Source organism: Papaver somniferum, chromosome 5, assembly GCF_003573695.1.
Source record: "Papaver somniferum cultivar HN1 chromosome 5, ASM357369v1, whole genome shotgun sequence".
Taxonomy (NCBI): domain Eukaryota; kingdom Viridiplantae; phylum Streptophyta; class Magnoliopsida; order Ranunculales; family Papaveraceae; genus Papaver; species Papaver somniferum.
The window spans coordinates 208,269,496-208,293,147 of NC_039362.1; the positions used below are offsets into that span (position 1 = coordinate 208,269,496).

The 23,652-nt window shown below is 36.6% G+C and overlaps 3 protein-coding genes and 1 long non-coding RNA gene across 4 annotated transcripts; 2 read left to right on the forward strand and 2 right to left on the reverse strand.

Moving 5' to 3' along the window:
• The first annotated feature begins 3,376 nt into the window (after positions 1-3,376).
• On the forward strand, positions 3,377-4,143 carry LOC113278518 (monothiol glutaredoxin-S3-like). The gene has a single exon (XM_026527342.1). It carries the CDS (start codon positions 3,528-3,530, stop codon positions 3,837-3,839), a length of 312 nt encoding a protein of 103 aa, XP_026383127.1. The 5' UTR covers positions 3,377-3,527; the 3' UTR covers positions 3,840-4,143.
• Positions 4,144-8,793: 4,650 nt separating this feature from the next.
• On the reverse strand, positions 8,794-9,397 carry LOC113278519. The gene is made up of 2 exons (XR_003325548.1): positions 9,265-9,397; positions 8,794-9,066 (listed from the first exon to the last, which is right to left on the reverse strand). It is a non-coding gene; the product is annotated as an uncharacterized LOC113278519 (long non-coding RNA).
• An 8,038-nt stretch (positions 9,398-17,435) lies between these two features.
• Positions 17,436-17,847, forward strand: LOC113278520 (monothiol glutaredoxin-S7-like). The gene has a single exon (XM_026527343.1). The coding sequence runs from the start codon at positions 17,518-17,520 to the stop codon at positions 17,812-17,814; it is 297 nt and encodes a 98-aa protein (XP_026383128.1). The 5' UTR covers positions 17,436-17,517; the 3' UTR covers positions 17,815-17,847.
• Positions 17,848-20,432: 2,585 nt separating this feature from the next.
• Positions 20,433-22,129, reverse strand: LOC113280657. The gene is made up of 2 exons (XM_026529256.1): positions 21,508-22,129; positions 20,433-21,232 (listed from the first exon to the last, which is right to left on the reverse strand). Exons 1-2 carry the CDS (start codon positions 22,127-22,129, stop codon positions 20,433-20,435), a joined length of 1,422 nt encoding a protein of 473 aa, XP_026385041.1.
• Positions 22,130-23,652: the final 1,523 nt, after the last annotated feature.

Genomic DNA, 23,652 nt, shown 5'->3' on the forward strand with positions numbered 1-23,652 from the left:
CCCTCAAGAAGCCCTAACTTTGGGAACAAGATTTCCTGACTTGGCTCTTAAGATTTTCTAAACTTTAGGAACAAGTTTAGTCAATATAGAGTTTGACCAAACACAAACTCTTTCCACCGACTAAACCTACAATTCTCCACCTCGGATCATGCTTTCAAGCATGAGACGATCACATGAAATCACCTTCATCTTCCACCATAGTTATTGACCATCTCTACATACCATTAGAATTATTTTGAAGCTCGAACATGAACTTCCATCTTCATAGAACCATCTCTTCGACCAAAATACCATGACGTTGAAAAATCTTCAAACCATCTTCTTCATGAAGAACACTTGTGAAACTGGCCACGCTTCATAAACACCATGAAAATCTTCTACCACCATCAACGAATCCTTGCACAGACTCCACCATCGATCAACAAGAGAACCATCCAGAAGAATCATTATTAGCTCAACCTAACTAGTAAGCTAATAACATATTGAACTCTAACCCAGAAAGGAAGAATTAGCTTCAATATCATATTCCATCACATCTCATGATTACCGTGTATCTAAAACAAACCATCAGACATCTCCACTGTGATTAACATGCTTAATCATTTGAGCGATTCCCAAAGCCATCACCAATCTGACATACTTTTTACCACCATCACACCCAACATACTCGCTCAGAATATATACCGTGTGAATGTCCATATTACCGTTGTACATGCTTTCGAGATCGGGCGCATTCTTGATATTACGTGCAAGCAATCAAGAATACTTTAACATATACTTAAGAACATAAATCTACAACATCTCGTACATAACTTCGAAGCGTTGCTGGACTTGCTTCTACATGAGACCTCACAACCCCATCCTTTCTTCAAACTTTGTAACCCATTCTTTATAGTGTATGATTACTAACACTTTTCAAGAAGTAAATATGTATTCCACCTCATTCAGTTTTATTCTGCATCCCATACTACATCATATAACTAAAAGAAGAACATACATTTCTACCAAGTTGAACCTCCAGTTTGTAAATCACATCACAAACCCATATTTGTGTAAACACCTGTTGAAATATTATCTTCAAAAACATATCTCTCCACCCGAACAATAAACCATCGTTCAATTCCAGGTTCAATCACACCCGCCCGTCCTTGCTCTGATACCAATTATTAGGAAAATTGGCACCCCGAGCGCAGCGGAAATCAGGATCACAAAGGGCAATTGGTGATTTGAACCAAATATGGGAGAAATAATAAGAGAGAGACAGAAGATAAAGAAGCACACACAACCACAACACAAGATATACGTGGTTCACCTTTACAGGCTACATCCACGGCCAACACCACCAGAAAAACTTCCATTATGCTCTTTACGCAACCCAAGACAAGACCCAAAGAGTTAACAAGACATACCGACCATTGGACAAACCATAGAAATCAACTCTCTACCATTGGGCAAAGCCCCAAACCCTAAACACTAGAACACCAAAACCCTCTCTCTATAAGTTTTTCTCTCACACCGATATTGACCTTCACGGTAGCACACAATCCTCCCTACCAAAGAGACCAAAAACCTAAGCACAAGGTTTTACCCCTCTTCTCGGTTGGATTATCTACAAACCTACGCATGATACTTTCGATACAGAAGTTGCCGACCCCTGCTATAAAGAGAAAGAAACCCATTAAAATCCGACCCTTCACTTTTGTTCACGTCGTTTAATTTTCACACTAATATTCCCTTCCCTTCTGCTCATTCTTATATTTCCTTTATTTTCTTCTGGCTATATGTTTCTACGTGGATATCTTAGAAAGCTAACGCGTCGACTTCGTGGTATCATCTTCTTCACATGGTATTCTCTAAGAAAGAACATAAAAAGGACCCCAGTTGCCTCATAAGATTCCATATGATCAACTGCTGAAGATGTCAATGAGAACGGAAGTTCGAGATCTTTCTCATGATCTCATCAAAAGTTATCCATGGTCTATCCATCTAACTTTACTATTGTACTACGTGCATTCTTTCAATATCATGTAATGATGCATAATAGGTGTTGCGATTTTGTGTTGTTCATATATCATTTTCATTTGTACCACAATATGCCCCTTTCGATTTCCTCTGTTCTTATATATGAACACAGTAAATTTATGAATCCTATACGCGTTCATCTGACTGCTTAATTACAAGTGCATGTTCATTGGTTAGTTATGCACTTAAGAGTACGTGAAGCTGCGAAAGCATGATTCTTTGTTTAATTTGGCTTTTCGACTGAAAAAATAAAAATAATCTCTATAGGGGTGCAAGAGATTGCTCATAAAAGGAACTAGACATACGAACCTTGTTTTGAACATAAAGGAAAATAAATAGATAAAGTTGCATCATGATATTCAAGGCCAACCCGAAATGGATAAACACAGACCCTTTTTCTTCTACAACTCACTTCAATCCTGCAATACCGATAAAGCATTCGAACAGTACAGCAAAGAACAAACAAGATCGAAAGATAAAGGAGACGGTGAAATCCAGCTAGAGAGAGTTGGCGTCATCCACTAACGTGGCTATTCATCATAGGATGGTCCCTAATATATACGGTCCCTAGTCGATCACTATATACTATAATGAATTAGTTTGGCTCCAAACTATGTTCTACGTAAACCTCCATATATATACTCAGTTATCATCATACTTTAGTTATTCATAAGAAGATTTTTATCCCCCATAAATAACTTAAGCTTGCTAATTAATTAATATAACAATGCATATGAAAAACACAACACACCGAAATTTCTGGACAAGTATGTTATGCAAATTGTAATGGACAATGTGCCACTTACACGCAACTTTCTTACATATATGTCCGTTTTGAATAATTCAAAAATTGCACCAACCTGATTTTGTCGCGTCCAAACTGACGAGTAAAACACGAGTCAAGCGCGTGTCTTGCAGCATTTTCATGTAAATGGGCACATTATTAACGAAAATCATATATTCCTAAGTACAACTAGTACTGTATCTAGATTCTAAAAATAAAAATGAATAAGCAATGAATAAAGTTTCTTTGGGGGCATATTAATTTAGATATCGACGCGCTATCTCCAGTTCTTTCAGGATTTCGCTGGTACGGTAGGAATTCCTTAAAGTTGAGTGTATATCTTTATCAAACAAATGATATGACCACTATTGATTTGGGGGTTATTAAATTCCAACCCAAATATCTACAAAGAATATTCTTCATTTCATGACCGGCCTCTCTCGCACTAACACACACACACTAGTTTTTTCACAACAATGCAGCAACCCATCATGCATCTTCTAGCTAGCTCCTTTGCCATCTATAAATAACCCAACATTGTCACTTCATTCTCATCATCAAACTCAAACACTCCCAAGCTTCTTCTCTTCTTCAAAACTTCATAACAAGCTTTGAATTCAAACATTTTCAAGCATCATCTCTTCTTTTACTTACAAACTACACGCTTTGCGTATCCTCCAAGGTAGTAGACTTCCATATATCTCACATTTCCAACTTCATAATGGAGAGAGTAACAAGATTGGTATCACAAAGAGCTGTAGTGATCTTTAGCAAGAGTACATGTTGTATGAGTCATACTATCAAGACCCTTTTCTATGATCTTGGTGTAAACCCAACAGTCCATGAACTCGATGAAGAACCCAGAGCAGGAAAAGAAATCGATAAAACACTTATAAGGTTGGGATGTAGTCCTTCGGTACCTGCCGTATTTATCGGTGGTGAGCTAGTTGGTGGAGCTAATGAAGTTATGACTCTTCATCTCAGTAGCTCTCTCGTTCCATTGCTAAAGCAAGCAGGAGCTATCTGGCTTTGATTAATACTATATTACTTATTATTTACAGAATTTTGACCCTTAATACATAATTAAGATAGTCATTGGTTAGTTAATTTCAAGCTAATAGCTTTGGCAATTGATGATCATACTCCTTTTTGTGTGAGTTCTTAGTACTTTAATACTCCTTTTAGTGGAGCGATAATAGTTAGGAATCAGATGCAGTAGTAATAGCAAGAGGCACCTTTTAGTGGCCAACTTTTGCTTTTTTCTGATCTTTTCTGCATTATGTATTCTCTTACTATTTCATGATTTCGATTCTTAATTATTAATGATGAAATGAAATAAAAATTCACTACTTTCTGATATATTGTTTACGAATCGATCGAAATAAAGGAAGGTGTTTAGTTATCCCGGCCAATTTGGGGCTTATCAAAAAATTTCATCCTAACTTTTTAGATGATAAGGAATGCCTAAAGTGTATGAAAATACTACTTAGTAGCTCGAAAGGCTACAAGACCAACGCTAGAGACCCAAACTCCGAGCCTTCCATCTTGATATTCTTATTAAATAAATAAATTAATTATTAATTAAGAGAGCTTCCATTCTATGAGGGGAGGATGATACCAATCTGCTATAAACAAATATTAATTATTAAGACCACTCTCTATACTAATCTTAATGATTCTATTTACCTAAAAAAAATATAAAATCAAAATCATTTCTACTAACAATTTTTAGTCAAAATCTTTAATCAAAACCTAACTTTTCTCAATTTCAATCAAAAATCAAAAACTAAAATATAATCCAAAAACAAGGAGCTTTTAGGTTTTTCAAACAAATATTTCCGGCGATAAACAATTCGGGTGATTGAGCCAAAGCCCGTTCCTTTTAAGAGAGATTCACCAATTTCCTCGCTATGAATCTCTAAAATTTCCGCGTAAATTTTTTCGGAAAATCAACAAGAATCGGCCTATGTATGTATTAAGTATACAGATTTCCATTGATGTTCATCAAACACGAGAACATCGTCCAGAATGGGTGCTTAGGGTACACTCACATAAACCTTTTTCGTATTGATGCGATGAACACCAACTACAATTGGTTAACGTTAGTGCATATATGGACTGATTCAGTGCAATAGTGGAAGAGGTATCCCCATCTGAGATACGAGTTCTAGTTGGTCTTCGATGTATAGTGTACAAAATACATCAACAAATCAAGCAACAAGAATCGGTATATGAATAACAGTCGGTGTTGAGGAGTTAGTTTAGGAACTCATTGTTAATGAATTTTGTCCAAAATTTCCCAGAAACAACAATCGATTCATATTGTGTGACATGTACTCTGATTCTTGTACGGTTGAAAATGCATTTTACTCTAAACTTTTGTGTCCACATCGTATTATATATAAACCTACATAGCCCGATTTTAGATTTTGTGTTTTTTTCGAAAGCACTATTCGATCAAAGGAATCGGTGTATGAATATCACCAATCAAAAACCGATTTTTCCACCTACCAATCCCGCCAAAAGTGTACGATAATTGGTCTTTTGTGGATATGAACAATGACCGATTGTCGTTCCATATCTGTGGAAAACCCAAAATCGGTATCTGCGACAGCACCACCTATACTGATTCTAGGTTTCAACTAACAGAAAAAAAAATTTGAAAATTTTATTATGTTTGTATGATTATGAGCTTCATTACGACCCATTAGAACGCATATATATATATATATACCTGACCAGTAGAAGCGTTATAACTTTCATTTACCCACTTATATTGTTCTTGTTCTTTAAAAAGATCCTCAATTATGCTTTGATTGACATAGTCTTGTTCGTTTGATAAATATCCCAAATCGGTATGATCAAAGTTATGATTATCCAATGCACCCACTTCTTCATCACTACTAGAGTCTTCATCGTTGCTATATATAAAGTTTCATTTTTTGTAACAAATCACAAACCCTAGTTGTTGTTTTTTCCTCTACTTCTTCTTATTTTCCAATCCTAGAAGAAGAAATGAATGTCTACTCCAATTATAAAACTATAATCGCATAATGCACATGCATATTCTTATAGGAAAAATGTTTTAACTAGGATGCACCTGAGTGCATATGTGTATTCTTATACGAAATAGATTTGGGACAGGTCGCACCTAGGCGCATAATGCATATTCATATAGAAAATAGTTTTTGTCCCTGTTGCACCTGGCTGCATAGTGCATATTCTTATACGTAATAATTTTTGGCCAAGTTGCAACTGGGTGCATAATGTATCCTCGATCGAGTTTCAAATTATTATTATTCTTTTCGAATTTCATATCAACAATGGATCTTGTTTTGTAGATCTTTTCGATCCCTTTCAATAAAAAAAATATAAATTTTATCAAAATACGGTTTCTATTTTGGAAGTTAAGACCTTTCTCGCGATTAATTTTAAATTTGAGAGAGAAAGGGATAAGATAAAGAATAAAGGTATTCATAGATGTTGGTCTAAACATTCGATATATAATAGTTATTACTACCCCTTGTGGTTTTGTTTTTTTTTAGCATGAAATTTTACTAAGAACTAATTCACAATTACACGAGGGTGTGTTTCACATGATAAGTCATCTGCTACAATTTGATTAATGCAATATGAGTTTGTGTGGTCCCATATATCGGTGTTGAGAAGTTTACCAACATGTTGGTCTATATCCGCCGTAAGATTTTCTAGCCCATCCGTCGTTTGATTTCCTTCTCTGTAGTTGTGTTGGATGGTGCATTGTGGGATTGGCTCATGTTCATCTTGATTTCCAGTAGCATTCCCGAAATGTACAATGGACGTTCAAACGTCTGATGTTATGAAACAAAGTAGATTTTCCGAGCGAGTTTCAAATTGTACTTTTGGTCAACTCCGTGTTTTTGATGTCTTTAACGATATGAACATGGCCCAAAATTCGGATGTTAGAACAGTGGATTCCCTACGGTTGCACTACCGCTAAAAAGTTTCTAGTTATCACTTTTTAGTGAGTTCGAAAGATTGTTCTGCAATGGGTGGTAGCTTTGAAGCTTGATAACAATAGAAGCGGATGCTGATGTAGTTGTCAAATGAATCACTAAAGACATTCCATTTGATCAGCGATGGGAAAACAAGAAATATATTAGAGACATTCAACTAGTATTAGGCAATCTTAATTCTTATATAAGGAATCACGTATGTTCCAAAAAATTACAATAATGTGGCAGATTTTGTTTCTAAAATTTGTAGGACAAATAAGTCTTGCTTGGAGGAGATACACAATGTTCCATCTTGGGTAATCACTCTAGTAGAAAGGGATAAAGTGGTGTAATTTCTTTATTAAATAAAAAATTCCAGGTATCTAAAAATCATAAATAATGTCATGTTCTTTATGCTTATCATATGAGTTTGTTATCCCAGCATTCACCCATTGGGAGGCTAACGGCATTAAATAACTAACCCATAACCATGATGGTTTTTTTTTTAAAATAAGTCACCACTATTTCAGTGGTTCGGGGCGAACATTTTAAAATGATTTCTTTTAAGTACATGAGTGTAAATGATAATAAATAAATAAATAAGCAAAACATAAATGAAGAATGAAGAATTCACGATGTAAACAACTTATTAATGCATGCATATAAAAGTCCGATAAAAGTTCAAAAATAATCAAAATTTTATTTAGGAGAAGTATAGCGCTAGCTAACACCGTTCTAAACAAAAGCGGCTAAAGTCTACCCATTGCAGCATTTTTATCTGGCTTCACTCAAAGTATCCAAAGTTCTTTGGAAGAGGAACAACCAGAGACACATAAGAGAGATCACAGTCGATGAAATAGAATTATTCATAAGACACAAAATAGTACGTAGTATCACAAGTAACATACATTTGTGAGCGAATATATAAGATGTTGTATGTCTATGTGCAGAGTTAATCACCGAAAGAAAACATATGTCGATAAGACAATGTAGGATCGAGACAAGAGAGGAGAGCATAACGTGAAAGCAATAAACGACTACGAATTCGGTGTACAAACTCTCATGGCTCAACCGCCTATTTATAGTTTAACAAACTTGATGATAACTCATCAAAAAACTTTCCTAATAAAATCAAACTCTAAAAATAGAACTCTTCTAGGGCTCTTTTAGAACTCTTCTAGAACCAAAACAACTTGTTTCTCAAGTTAACTCCACTTCCAAATATAGTCTTGGTTTATTATTTCCAATATCCTCCCTTAAACCAAGACTTCCTTAAGAAAATATTCTTAAATATGTTTGTAACCGACAAACGGTTTACCCTTCAACACACTTCCCGGCATGTTCACTAATTCTTCATGCCCTTTGATTTCTTCAGTAGAATACTTCTGTACTCCCTAGACAGCATGCAAACTTGCATATCCATCTATCTCCCTATGATACCGCAGCATCATAGTAACGTTCCCTAACAAGCTAGAAGCACAATCCTTTTTGTTGCGCTCTATCCACTTGCTAACCGAACAAGAAACCAACTAACCAAACCCTTTTTCTTATTACCCACTTCACATGTTATTGACACAAGAGTCACAACCTCACTATTGTGATGTTTGCTACGACTGATATTTTTCAGTTCACAAACCTTTCTTCTCTAGATTGTCACATAAACTAGATGTTCTGGTTGAACTTGCTTGACCGTTACCGCTGGCTTAACCCTGAGTTTTAAACTCTATTGATAGACAAACATGCCTACTCAACACAGAAATCAAACGATTCTGAACAGCCCCCATAGCCATTTTCAACACCTCGAATAATAACGAGTAGGCCTGTCAACGGCACTTAACGTAACAAATAATGGCTCTGCCGCTACCGTTGCCGTTTAAATTAGCGGTTCACCGTTATCCGTTAAATGCCGACGGAATTGTAAAATCCAAAACCATTGCCGTTACGTCGGACTTATCGGCTAACGGTTAATTTTTCGGTATTAACTGGTATGTCACAGGACAACACAAAAGCAGGTTTAAAACACAAACCAATTACATAGAATAGTTCTAAATCCAAGCAAACAAGTTCTAAATCCATGACACACAGAAAAAAAAACATACAGATGTTCATGTTCTAAACCAAATTACATGTTCAGATCATCACATGTTCTATCAAAAGAAAAAAACCAAGTTTTTGCAAAAGAAAAGACAAAGGGATGCCAACTGCATCTGCAACTGCAAATGCATTCCTCCATCTCCAAATTCTCCACTTCCAATGCCAACTGCATTCCTCCTTAGTCCTCAACTTCTGCATTTTGAAAGGAAAATGAAAAGTGTTAGACAGTGATGTCAGTGAAGCAACTTAAGTTGGAAAAGTGGCAATGTCAGTGCAATAAGCCAATAAAAGTAGCAATGTCAGTGCAATAAGCCAATAAAAGTGGCAATGTCAGTGCAGTCACAACTATCAGTAAAAGCTAGTAAAATATTAAGATATAAGGAAACTTACCAGTAACACAACTATTGCTCTCACTGAGAGTGAGATCTGGCAGCCAATCACCCAAACAAAGCAAAGCTTCAACAAGATCTGGAGCTAATGAACTCCTGTGAGATGTGAGAACTCTGCCACCAATACTAAACATGGATTATGATGCTACACTTGTCACTGGAACAGCCAATACATCTCTTGCAATCCTTGAGAGAATTGGGTACTTAGAAGAATGATTCTTCCACCAACTTAAGATATCAAACCTCATTTCTTCAGCATCCGTGCCTTTAGGAAGAACTGGTTCTGCTAAGTATATCTCCAATTCTGACTTCTCAACCTCAAACATATTGTTTTCCATAATGAAATCATCATAACCAAATCCATATGATGTTGTTGTACTTGTACCTGCACAGCTCTCAAATGCAGTTGAATGCATTGCAATATCAAAATAATCTGGAGCTGTAGTGTTTGTTTCATAAGCACAGAAAAGAGCATTGAGTGCAAGCTCAAATTTGTTATAGTGACTTTTATAGTGATCCACACCATATACTCTCTTCATAACAAACTCCACCCATTTATCTTTGTACCTAGGATCTAAAACAACCCCAATGCCCATCAAAGTGTTACTTTCTTTCCAGTAGCTATCAAATTTCATCCTCATATTATTGGCCATGTCTCTGATGTACTCATGCTGACTTGATTCCCATATCTTAATGCATCTATTAACTTCTTGCACCCCATTATAATATAAATTTTCTGTGGGATACTTAATCCCAGCAAATTTGGTTGAAATGACATCAAACAATTCCAAACATTCACATATGTGTACTCCTTGTTCCCACTCCTTAGAGGTTGGTAGTATCTTGAAGTCATTATCTAAATCAGCTAGCCTAACAAAAGCTTGTCTCAGAAAGATTGCATCCTTTAACATCTTATAGGTGGAGTTCCACCTGGTATCCACATCTAAACCCACAGACCTTGAAGAAGGAAGCTTAACTTGAGCAATAGAAAATTCAAATCTCTCTTTTCTAGCCTGACTTGCTTTGACATATTTTACACACTCTCTAACTGCATCTATAAATGGAGCAGCCACTCTCATTCCACACCCTACAATCAAGTGTAATACATGATTACTACACCTCATTTGGAACATATCCCCATTAAGAACTAAACAGTCTTTGCTATCAAGCCATTTCTTCAGATGGTCCATCATAACATTGTTGGAGCTAGCATTGTCAGCAGCAACAGCAAAAAGCTTAGTATCTATGTTCCAATCTAGGCATACTGATTTCACTACAGATGCTAGAACTTCTCCAGAATGTGGTGATGGCACTAAAGTATATGCAAGTGTTTTCTTAATCAGTTTCCAATCATCATCTATGTAATGCATTGTCACACAGCAATAACCATCCTTTGTATGCTTACATGACCACATATCTGTTGTTAAACTACACTTAGATGTGATTGTCTCAAATTGGTCTTGTAATTCTTTTTTGAACTCAGTTCTTAGTTTCATGATATCTTCCCTAACTGTATTCCTAGTGTAAAGTTTAGCAGTAGGATTTAAAGACTTCACAAACTCAACAAAATATGGATGCTCAACTATAGTGATTGGATAACCATGTTTAGCAATCATTTCGGCAACTAGTATCCTAGTAGCATCAGCATCATACTTCCAATTAGCAAGCTTAGTTTGTGCATTACCTGTTCTGACTGTAGTAATCTTTGTTTGTCCTTTCTTGTTTGCAGTCTTGTTTTGGCAAGTTTTGGCATGGTAATGCAATTTGCTGGTTCCTTGGCTACTGGGTGCAGTCATTCTCTTATTACAATGTTTGCATTTAGCTACAAGTATCCCAATCTCCTTACCTTTTACCATCTTCTTTTCAGTTAACCTTTCAAAATCATCCCAAACATCAGACCTTACTGCACGCAGTTTCTTCTTTGCTTCAGCTATAATTGGATCTTCATCTACTTCTATTTCTTCTACTGCTTCTTCTGTTGCAACAACAGCAGGTGTTGATTGAATTCCTGATTGTTGAACTTGAGATGCAGAAGGTAATTCAGATGCAACTGAAAGTGATTGAGAGGGATGACTTATTTTTGATGAACCAACGCAATTGGATGCTCCTCTTTCGCTTTGGGTCATGATTAATTTCACGAATTGAAAACCCTAATTTCAATTTTCTTCTCTCGTTTGTGAGTTGATTCAGTTGAAGAACAGAAGAAGATGAAAATGATGTTGATTCGAGTATAGTAACCTAGGTATAGATGAATTTTACACGTGCTAGGCACACGTTAGCGGTTAACGGAACTAAGGCTAACGGAAATAGGTCTTTCGTTGCCGTCACCGTCGGATAAAATTAACCGCTACATTATCGGTAACGGATAACGGATATAATGGAACTAAACGTAACGGCAACCGGGTAATCGGATTCGGCTAACGGTTAACGGATTTCCATTGACAGGCCTAATAACGAGCATCTGGTTGAACTTGCCTGACTGTTACTCCTGGTTGCAACCTGGGCTTTTAACTCTCTACGCGAGAGACATAGTGATACTGCTGATCAAACTGCATGCGCCACGCAAACCGAACCTATTCCATATATTCCGAACAGTTTTCAGAACAAGCTTCAACACCCGTCTTCCACCTACGACTCACAAAACTTCTTTCCACCGTGCTTGATTGAGACCGCCACACTTTATAAGTGGTTCTGTCACAACCTTCCGTCACATACCGTGACTAACCGTGACAGCCTTCGTCACTAACTGTGACTGTTATTCAGCAACTTTGTAGTAACGACGGCAAGATCGTCGTCTTCTTGTCCGAAAACTTAAGACGAAAAAGTCCAATCACGGCAGCAACCCAGCTTAGTTTCTTCACAGATATGCTTGATCAAATCTCACATAAAACTCCAACTAAGTCGCACCCAAAACTTCCTTTCCTGCTCGCAATCGATTACATCTTCAAACTTTTGGTAAACAACCACGTAATACAGCAGCAACTTTCCTTGTTTATCACAATTTCTAAACCCAGTTCTGACCCTTTTTTTTTTTTTTTTATGCGATCACACATCAACAAACGTCTTCACCTAGTCCATTGCAGATTATCACCACCAAAGTACTTGCTTTACTAGCTTCTTGGTTTGCTAAGCTCCACCAAATTCTTCCTTCTCTTGACCTCATCCTTTCTTTTAAAAACCTAACTGAATTCCGTCGGGGGCAATCATCTATCTATATGTAGAACTTCCAAAAAGACAGACCCAATATTCTTCTTCTTCAACCTCCACCTTTCACGGAAACAACAGCAATAAACCACATGGCCTTCCGTGTTTTCACCTGCTTGCAAGAATATTTTCTTCATGTTAAATAGTACCACATCGCCTAGAAAGACCTACGATCCATGCTTAATAAGCCATGGGTAACCCTAATCTTGCAAGCCGGTTTTTGAGGTTAGTTAGGCCCATGGATTTCTAACATGGTATCAGAGCAAGGCTCCTCTCAACCCACCCATGTCCATCCGTGTGTCCGTGGTTTCTGTATCACCCATCAGTGTAGCCCAGTCCGCGGCTTTCGTATCATACCCGTCAGTGTAGCTCAGTCAGCGGCTGTCATACCCATCAATTCAGTGTAGCCCTAGTCGTTGGGGGGTGTTAAATAGTACCACATCGCCTAGGACAACTTAGGATCCATGCTTAATAAGCCATGGACAACCCTAACCTTACAAGCCGATTTTCGAGGTTCGTTAGGCCCATACATTTCTAACACTTCAAACCTAGTTTTTATCCTTGTCCAGCATACACCTGCACTACTTAGGTGGTGAAATCCACCAACACCTAAACCTACAGTAGCACACGTAACTACAATATTTTCTTGACATGATTTTTTTTTATTAAACCAGCTTTTTTAAATCCCATCTTCATCTTGCGTACACAAGAGTGAAGACCTGATGCAACCGACATTCTATTTATTTTACTTTTACGACGGCCAAGTTATATACCCACATCGCTTAGGGCAACTTAGGATTTATGCTTAATAAGGCATGGGCAACTCTGTTGGAATATTTTCAACGCCGCTAACCAAAGGGGGGTCCTGGGGGGCATCGCCCCCCAGGCTGTACTCATTTATACCATACTATCAAGTTAATGAAGAACACCGGCCGTACTCATGCTCAACTTGAGTATTCTAGTGTTATTGGGAGTCTTATGTACGCTATGCATTGCACAAGACCGGACATAGCCCAAGCCGTGGGAATATTATGTCGTTTCTCAAGTAATCCAGGATATGAACACTGGAAAGCAGTTTCAAGAGTTATGGCTTACTTGAAAGGAACAATAAATTTTGGTTTGCATTACCAAGGCTATCCCGCTGCACTAGAGGGGTACAGCGATGCTAACTGGAACAATGTAGAATCAAATTCCAAGTCAACTTCTGGATGGATTTTTACATTAGGGGGTGCTGCTGTGTCTTGGAGTTCCAAGAAGCAGACTTGTATCTCTGATTCAACAATGTTGTCAGAATTGATAGCTTTAACTGATGCATGTAAGGAGGCAGATTGGCTTAGAAACCTACTTATGGAAATTCCTTTTTGGAAGAAGCCAACTCCGGCGGTCTTGATTAATTGTGATAATCAAGCTACAATCTATAATGTCTCTAATAAGACTTATAATGGAAAGTCTAGACATGCAAGTCTTAGACACTACATGGTTAGGCAACTACTCAAGAGGGGAGTAGTTACGGTTAACTTTATTGAATCAAAGAGAAATTTGGCAGACCCATTTACGAAAAGTCTACCAAGTTTAGTGGTTTCAATAAAAAGGAAAGAAATGGGACTAAGGTCTGTGAAGGAAGTTTGATCTCCCATAGCAGAAACCCAACCTATGTTTTGAAAAGGATAAACAAGGTTCAATGTGGTACCAACAAGTTATGGATGTGGATTATGGAGCACTAATATAAAAACTTCCCATTTCTTATTAGTACTGGTTTCTGCAAGAAAATAGGATGGATGTAAATCCTTAATGAGTCTATGATTAGTAAAAGGTGTATCGCAGAAACACCTTCGAGACTTACCTATATGAGTATGGAAATAAGGCCGTTTCCTAAGAGAAGAAGACCGTTCTCTAAAGAAGACTCATGAACAAGGATATAAGCACATGGCCATTAACGTGCTTGGCTACAGAACACATGATTTTATGAAATCAATATGTGTGGAGACTCCGGTTTTATCATAAGGGGTACTTGGTTCAAGACTGGTTTCACCATAGAACCTCGATAAGGCTTTGAGTTTCTTACACTAAGTGAAGGTTCAAATCCAAAATATACCTATCATTTATGTGTTGATTTCAACGATGATGCTTAGTCTCAATTGTGCTTGAACTACGTTGGCTTGATCCCACTCGGGTACGTAGGCAGTCACCTCGGTGATGCAGTCACTCTGATTTAAAAGTTTTAACTTTGTTTTATGGTTTTTGAAAATAGGGGGAGAATGTTGGAATATTTTCAACGCCGCTAACCAAAGGGGGGTCCTGGGGGGCATCGCCCCCCAGGCGAATAAAAACCTATTCCCAACAGGTGCAAAACCCTTTATAAATAGCTTCTCCCAGTTTCGTTTAACATATAAGAAAAATCAATCTGTTTTCTCTGTTTCAAAAAGCATCATCAGAAATCAGAAATCTCTTTTGTGTGTTCTTGATTGAATCAAGGGGTACAAACCTTGAATTCAGTTTTCGTTGCAGGGCTTTCATTGTATCCTGAAGGCAATATTTCGCATACCTGTTGTAATCGCCAATTGTTATTGGGAGGGTAGAAATATTTGTCTAAAAGAAATTTATACAAGCCTTGAAAGTTTTGGAGTGCAACACTTTCTTCTCTGATTCATTCATCCTTTGTGAAACCCAATTTTTTCCAACAAACTCTAACCTTGCAACCCGATTTTCGAGGTTAGTTAGGCCCATAAATTTCTAACACTTCAAACCTAGTTTTTATCCTTGTCCAGCATACACCTGCACTACTTAGGTGGTCAAATCCACCAACACCTAAACCTACAGTAGCACACGTAACTACGATATTTTCTTGACATGATCTTTTTTTATTAAACCAGCTTTTTTAAATCCCATCTTCATCTTGCGTACACAAGAGTGAAGACCTGATGCAACCGACATTCTATTTATTTTACTTTTACGACGGCCAAGCTATATACCCATATATGTAACTCGCACCATCAGCTCGTTGAACTCAAACCATGACATATCTGTACCGAAAACAAAAAAAAAATATCTACCTCTTTTTCCCTCTCCTCTCTCTCCCTCTCCCTCTCGCTTTGATACCAATTGTAGGATCGAGACAAGAGAGGAAAGCAAACGCGAAAGCAATAAACGACTACAAATTCGGTGTACAAATTCTCATGGCTCAACAGCCTATTTATAGTTTAACAAACTTGAAGATAACTCAAAAAACTTTCCTAATAAAATCAAACTCTAAAAATAAAATTCTTCTAGGGCTCTTTTAGAACTCTTCTAGAACCAAAACAACTTATTTCTCAAGTTAACTCCACCTCCAAATATAGTCTTGGTTTATTATTTTCAATAGACAAGTACTTAAAGGTGTACTATACTTACCAGGAAAGAGTAACACCCATAGCTAAGCTGATCATATGATATTTTCAGATTATGATTATGATACTTTTGATGCAGAAGTTGCCGATCCCTGCTAAAAAGAGAAATAAGAAACCCATTGACAATCCGACCCTTCACTTTTTCTTGGGTCGTTTAATTTTCTCATCACTTTACAATCCTTCTGCTCATTCTCATGATTCTCTCTTTCCGGCAATCAGCTCTACGTGGATATCTTAAATAACTAACGCGTCGACTACGTGGTATCATCTTCGATCACATGGTAGCCTCAAAAGAGAACATAAAAAGGACCCCCAGTTGCCTTCATAAGATTCCATATCAATTGCTGATGCAATGAGAACGAAATTAGTTCGAGATGTTTCTCATCAAAAGTAGTTATCTATTCTCTATCCATCAAACTTTAGCTACGTACATCGTCTCAAAATCATGTGATATATAACGCAGTTTTGATATAGGTGTTGCTATTTAGTGTTGTTCATATATCATTTCAATTTTGTACCATAATATGCCATCTTTCGATCTTATTTGTTCTTGTATATGTTGTAAATAATTATGTCTAAATATTGGTGCAAGAGAATGATGATCATGCATAAAAGGAATTAATTAGACATACAAACTAGCTTGTTTTGGATAAACTCAACCCCTTTTTCTTCTCCAACTCAGCTAAAGCATTAGAAAAGTACAGCAAAGAGCAAACAAGATCGAAAGATAAAGAGAGAGAGACATCTAAGAGACCTGGTGTCATCCACTATCGTGGCGATTCATCATACGCTGGTCCCTAATATATACATACATGGTCCATACTTGATCACTATACATAGAGATATAGTTCGACTCCAAACTATGTACTACGTAAAACTACGTATGCTGATCAGTTATCATAGTTTAGTAACTTTCGTTATTGATAAAGTGATTTTGATCCTCGATTAAGCTTGCTAGATCTATAACCAAGCTGTCCATGCACATATGAAACAGACTTAACATTTCCGGACATCTATGCTATGAATAGTGATCGTATAGGCAACACGCCAATTAAACGCGATTTGCTTACTCCATTGGAAAAAGTTTAAGGATTAAAACACGAGTTGATCGCGTGTCTTATAGCATTTTCGTATAAATGGGCTAACAAGTATGAAACAAAAATCATATATTCCCGAGTACAAGTAGTACTCACTGTATCAATATTCTAAAAATAAAATCATTAATAGTATAGTCATGAATAAAGTCTATGTGGGGGCATATAAATTTAGATATCGGCGCTATCTTCAGTTCTTTCAGCAATTCGCTGGTACGGTAGGAATTAAAGTTGAGTGTATATCTTTATCAAACAAATGATATGATCGCTATCGATTTGGGGGTTATTATATCCCAACCCAAATATCTATAAAGAATATTCTTCATTTCATGACCGGCCTCTCTCACACACTAACACACACACACTAGTTATTTTCACAAGAATGCATCAACCCATCACGCACCTTCTAGCTAGCTCCTTTATCATCTATGAATAACCCAACATTGTAACTTCATTCTCATCATCACACTTCCAAGCTTCTTCTACTTATAAGCAAAACTTCATAACAAGCTTTGAATATCCTCCAAGGTAGTAGATAAACTTCCTTAGATCACACATTTTCAATTTACAATGGAGAGAGTAACAAGATTGGCATCACAAAGAGCTGTAATGATCTTTAGCAAGAGTACATGTTGTATGAGTCATACTATCAAGACCCTTTTCTATGATCTCGGAGTAAACCCAACAGTTCGTGAACTCGATGAAGAACCCAGAGCAGGAAAAGAAATCGAGAAAGCACTTATAAGGTTGGGATGTAGTCCTTCGGTACCTGCCGTATTTATCGGTGGTGAGCTAGTTGGAGGAGCTAATGAAGTTATGACTCTTCATCTCAGTAGCTCTCTCGTTCCATTGCTGAAGCACTTATAGATATCCTGAATTTCTGTCAAAGTTGCATTATCTTCTGCTTTGAAGTCTACATTAGATCTTTGCATATATTTGGCCCATTAAGTGGCTAGTTCAGCTCCACGCCTTGATCTTCGGTCTCCAGTGATAGTGTCTTTGACATTCCTTGCCCCCAAATAGGTACCTTCGTAATTCATTGCAATTAGAGCAAAGTTAGTGTACGATAAATTATCAGCGCTTGGCTCCATGTAAATAAAGCTCATGTAGCTAATGCTAATGGTAACGCAAATTTCTGTTTGTGGTTATTTTTTAGTCTGTCAATTCTCTGCTGCTCATCCCTTATGTAATATATAAATTGTTCAGAATGTGAGATAGGTTATGGATGACCATGTTATGAGAGCAAAGATGTTGGGTAATCTTATTGGCAGTTCTGCTAGAAGAAGGTTTGATCTTGTTGAAAAAAAATCACATCTAGCTTTCCAAATAAACCAGCTTATAGTAGCATAAATTGGAATCCAGTCTTGTTGTTGATTATGCGATTGAAACCAGCTGTTCATCCAATCATTAAAGTCTCCAAAGTTGTTGAAATATTGGTGATGAGGACCAAAAAAATAACTCCAGACCTCAGAAACAGAAGAACAAGAGAGGATAGTGTGAGTAATATCTTCCTTGGAATTGTTGCATAGATTGCATGTGGAGTCAATGTAGCTTAGGATGCTGGTTATTCTGGCATTAGTTGGAAGAATCCCATGGGCACATTTCCACACAAACATTTGGGTAGAATTAGAAGTGCCCAGATTCCATATCTGACTCCAAGGAGGGTTAAGTGTATCATCGTTATACTTATCTTGAATTTTCCTGTCATAAAGAGATTTGACAGAGAATTTCCATTTTTTGTTAGGCTCCAGATTATAGCATCTTCCTTATGAGTATTCTTGTTGGTGTGTCTAATAGTTGTTTGATCTTAAACAATGAACCAAAGATTGATGATATCCATATCCCATTCTCCTTTGTTGTCCATGAGTTGATTTACTGTGTTTAGAGTGTTTGGGCAGAGAGGTGGTTTTTTTAGAATTTCCTTTTTTTTATCAATCCATCTACCCTCTCAAATGTTGATAGATTTACCATTTCCTATCTCCCAGTTATAATATTGTTGTAAGTTGGGCGCCCCTTCCAGAATACTTTTCCATAACCAAGAGCCATTTTTTTTTGGATTTGTATCCACTCTGATCATAAGATCATTTTTGAGATGGTTTGCTTTCGTGGTGGTAGTCCATAAGGAATCAGGTTCAGCTACCATCCTCCAAGCAATTTTTGTTATCATGGTACTATTAAAAAATTTCATTTTTTAAACTAAATGTATGCTAGCATTCGACTATAGAGACCTACACACCATTTAGAAGATGCATACGCCATTTCCATAATCGGAAAACTAAGACATACAACAATCCTAAGCTTAACTTTTGCATTCAACTGATCTTTACAACAAAGATCTTCACACCTCAACTGAGGATTCTAAATAATGTTCGAAGACATTGATTGTCTCAATTCAGGAGCTTCTTATAATCATAGTTGAGATTCTAGAGATTTTCTCATAATCTCAAGACAAGTTTGCCAATGTCTCATTTAAGAGACTTTGTAATCATTACTAAGATTATATATAGTTCTAGAGATTTCTTTACATCTCTGTCAATAGATTACTTTATTATTTCAAAACAACCTTTTATCTCTAGGAAGAGATTTCTTTATACGATCAATTAATATCTACATCAATGTCTCAATTAAGAGACTACAGTATGATTTTTGATAATCTCAACTGAGATTTGATAATGTCTCACTTAAGAGACTACAGCAAAATTCCTAAAGATCTCAACTAAGATCTGCTAATGTCCATTTAAAGAGACTACAGCAAGCTCAAATTCCTTATGAGATGTCTCCGAAGAGACTTTCTGTGCTCGGTATGAGCTATGTCGACTTATTGTACTCAATATGAGATATGTCGACTTTATGTACTCGATACGAGACTTCTTTCCAATCTCCGAAGAGATTTTATGTGCTCAACATGAGCAGTCTCTTTAAGTACTTTTTGTTGTCATTATGACATACGTCTACGAAAAGACTTTTTCTGCACTCTTTTAAGAGCTATCTCCGAAGAGACCTTGTTGTTCCATTCTCAATGAAATATAAACAGTAAGAACATGTGTAAATGATAAGAGAACAAGAATTATCATGCTCCCACTGTTGTGTGACTACACAATATTGTTCATACTTCATCATTTTATTCTATGTTCAGATAGTATAAATTGCTTACAACAACAACTACTATCTTTATTCAGATGACATGAACTACATTGTTAAAGAAGCAATCATCTCTTCAGACATATAGCACAATCCATGTTAAACATTAATACAGATTCAGTACCATCACAAATCACTTTTGGATAAACTTGTGATATACTAGAATCCAAACAAAAAACAAGACTAATCAGCCTATACATAGTACTCAATGGACCTTTTAAACCTTTGGGTCGAAAAGACCTATCATTTACTATGTATAAATATATTATATTGCTCCATTACATACATTACAATTATGATTAACCTTTGGGTATCATCATACGAACAACATCTGAAACGCAAGTTTACATAGTCCTTTCATAACGAAATATATAGCCTTTATCAGCTCCAAGAGTATCACTTTGGAGACACATGGAAACAATAATGTATAACAAATCTTTAGGTTTTTCAGGATCTTTTTTCCATAGAAAATTTCTTTGAAGTTTGTTAATCTCCTGACATGTTCTTAGGAATCTTGGACAATTCATTTGATAAATGGTAGAGGTGGAGGTTACACTGGATATCATTGTAACTATGTGAATAGGAGATAGATTTTCACTTTTCCATCCAGCTAGTCTGAATTTGAGCTTGTCAATACAAGGTTTGAAGGCTTGGATTTTTCTCTTATTGGTGAATAAAGGGGAACCCAGATAATTATCTTTAGAATCAATTTTTTGAACTTGCATGAAGTTTCTAATGTTGTTAGCAATAGCAGGATCGGTGTTTTTGCTAAAGAAAATACTAGATTTGGAGAAATTGATCATTTGGCCTGAAGAAGCAATGAAGGAGTTGAAGATGTTGATTAAGTTGGTGCATTCCTGCATGTTGGCTTTGCATAAGACTAAGAAGTCATCAGCAAAGAGAAGATGATTGCTAGAAGGAGCATCAATACAAATACTAATGCCATGGATAAAACCATCATGCCCTGCTTGCATTAAGTTTCTAGAGAGGGATTCCATACATAAGAGAAAGAGATAAGGAAATAGAGGATCTTCCTGTCTGAGACCTCTAGAGGGTTTAAAGAACTCTCCAGGAGAACCATTGACTAGAACTGCCATTTCTCTAGTAGAAATGCGCTGATGAATAAGCTGGCCACCATTTTCCACTGAAACCCATTTTACTCATAATGGCTAGAAGGAATTTCCAATTTACTCTGTCAAAATCTTTGACCATATCAATCTTGATTCCCATTAAACCTTTGTCACCCTTTTTTCCATATCTAGTATTCATATGATGGATTATCTCATGAGCTATGGCAACATTATATGATTATTTTTCTTCCATGAATAAAATCATATTGAAATGGGAATATAAGTTTGAGTAGAAGAGGTTTAATTCTTTTGGCAATGAGTTTGGAGATAATTTTATAGGTGGTATTACAGAGGGATAGAGGTCTGAAGTGGACAGGACTAATCTGGGATTCAGTTTTGGGTATAAGAGAGATGAAAGTAGAGTTCATTTCAGACAGAATGAAACCAGAGTTGAAGAAGTTTTGAACCATGCTTAGTAGATCATTACCAATAATGTCCCAATTGGCTTGAAATAAATTTGGTGGGAATCCGTTAGGACCATGAGCTTTATCACCTTCCATATTAAAAAACATTGTCTTGATTTCCAAGGCATCAGGAATGGATAGAAGATGTTCATTCTCAGCTTGAGTTGTAGTAGTGGGTATGAGGTTGATGATATCAGGGTTTAGATTGGTAGGTTCAGCAGTGTTCATGTTTTTGAACTGATCTGTGAAGCAGGCAGTGATAGCAGAGTTGTCAGATAACCAATCACCTTTGGCATTTTGAATGGCATCAATCTTATTTCTTTTCATCCTTTTCCTAGCAGAATCACGAAAGAATTTGGTATTTCTATCCCCAAGCTCAATACTTTGATCTCTGCTCATAGTCTTCCAGAAACTTTCCTGAATGTTGTACCAATGTTTGATGTTATCATTTGCCTCACTGATAACATGACCTCTAGTGTTATCAAAAAAAAATTGTTGGTGATCCATTCAAGCTTAGCTTTGCTATTTTCCAAATTGTTTTTAATATTACCATAGACTTCCTTGTTTCAGATCTTCAACTTGAGCTTGATCTCCTTTAGATTTATAGATATTATAAAAGCATGGGACCCTGAGTGTTGCTGGCTCCAGCATTCAGCAATGATGGCTTTGCATCTTTATGATCCAACCAAGGACCCAAAAATTTGAAGGGAATGAAACTATGCTTCTAGTTGGGATTAGTGTTAAGAAGGATAAGGTTGTGATCAGAACCAATGTCTAGTAAATTGGATATAGTACTATTGGGATGTAAAGTAAGCCACTTAAAATTAACCAAACCTCTATCTAATCTCTGTTCAGTTAGGGCATTTCCAGTTCTTCTATTTGTCCAAGTGAAAGGACATGTAGTATGTCGATAGATCATCGATTTTGCTGTTAAAAATCTCAGCTTCAGAGTGGTCTACGGGATGATTACTATATTTTTCATGATCATGCAAGACAAAGTTGAAATTCCCCATAATCCAAGGTATAATGTGACTCATAGCAGTCTTTTCAATCATTTTCCATAATTTAATTTTATCAGAGGTGGTGTAAGGACTACCATAATAGTCAGTGAGCATCCAAGTGTTGTTATCCTCAGTAGTTATTAGAGCATTTATATGATGTTTGGAAAAATCTTATATTTCTAGTTTTATATTAGTTTTCCAAGCTAAAGCAAGCCCACCAGCAGTGCCTATGGTTCCATGTGGTTCAACAAACCAAAAATTAGTTACACCTATTTTTTCTAGGATAGGCTTGAGATTCTTGGATTTCTGTTTAGTTTCAGCTAGGAAAAAATGTCAGGATTTATTTTGTTTAGCATGTAATCAAGGTATCTACTAGTGTTAGCTTTTCGTATTCCTTGACAGTTCCATGTCATTACTGTAAAAAATTGTCAGAAATAAGAGATTCTAGGATATGAGAAGATGGGGATTATATATCCCATATACATAATATCTAAAGTGGCAAGACTATAACAGGTGCTGGAATTCTTAAATATGTGAATTCTTACATAATATTTAGTGCATATAGTATAGATAGTAGAGTTGCATACCTCAGCTCTCCTGAAAGGATTGGTTCCCTCAAGGTTGCTAGCGTTCATGATGCAGTCATTATATTTGTGATCCTTCTATCCATCATCATTAGAGTAGTCAAATACTGGTGGATAGTATTTAATCTTTATGGTGTGGGAGGGGGTGCATTCCATGCTTTTTAAAGTCTTGTCTTTTCTCTTAGACTCGGGTATTGGTTGATTGAAGTGCCCATTTCTTAAAGATGGTTGTTTTTCCAATTTTCTTTTTTACCAAAGAAGTTTGTTGTGAATTCTGAGATTATCTTTTTTGGTGGATTGGATTTCAGAAAGGGTAGGTAAGTCAGCCAAATGATTTGGAACATTGTGAGAGATTTTGGGAAAGATATCAGCTCCAGGAATATCAAAATACAGAGAGTGGTTATAAAGTCTAGCAGCATCTTTGATATTAATTCATTTTTTTCTG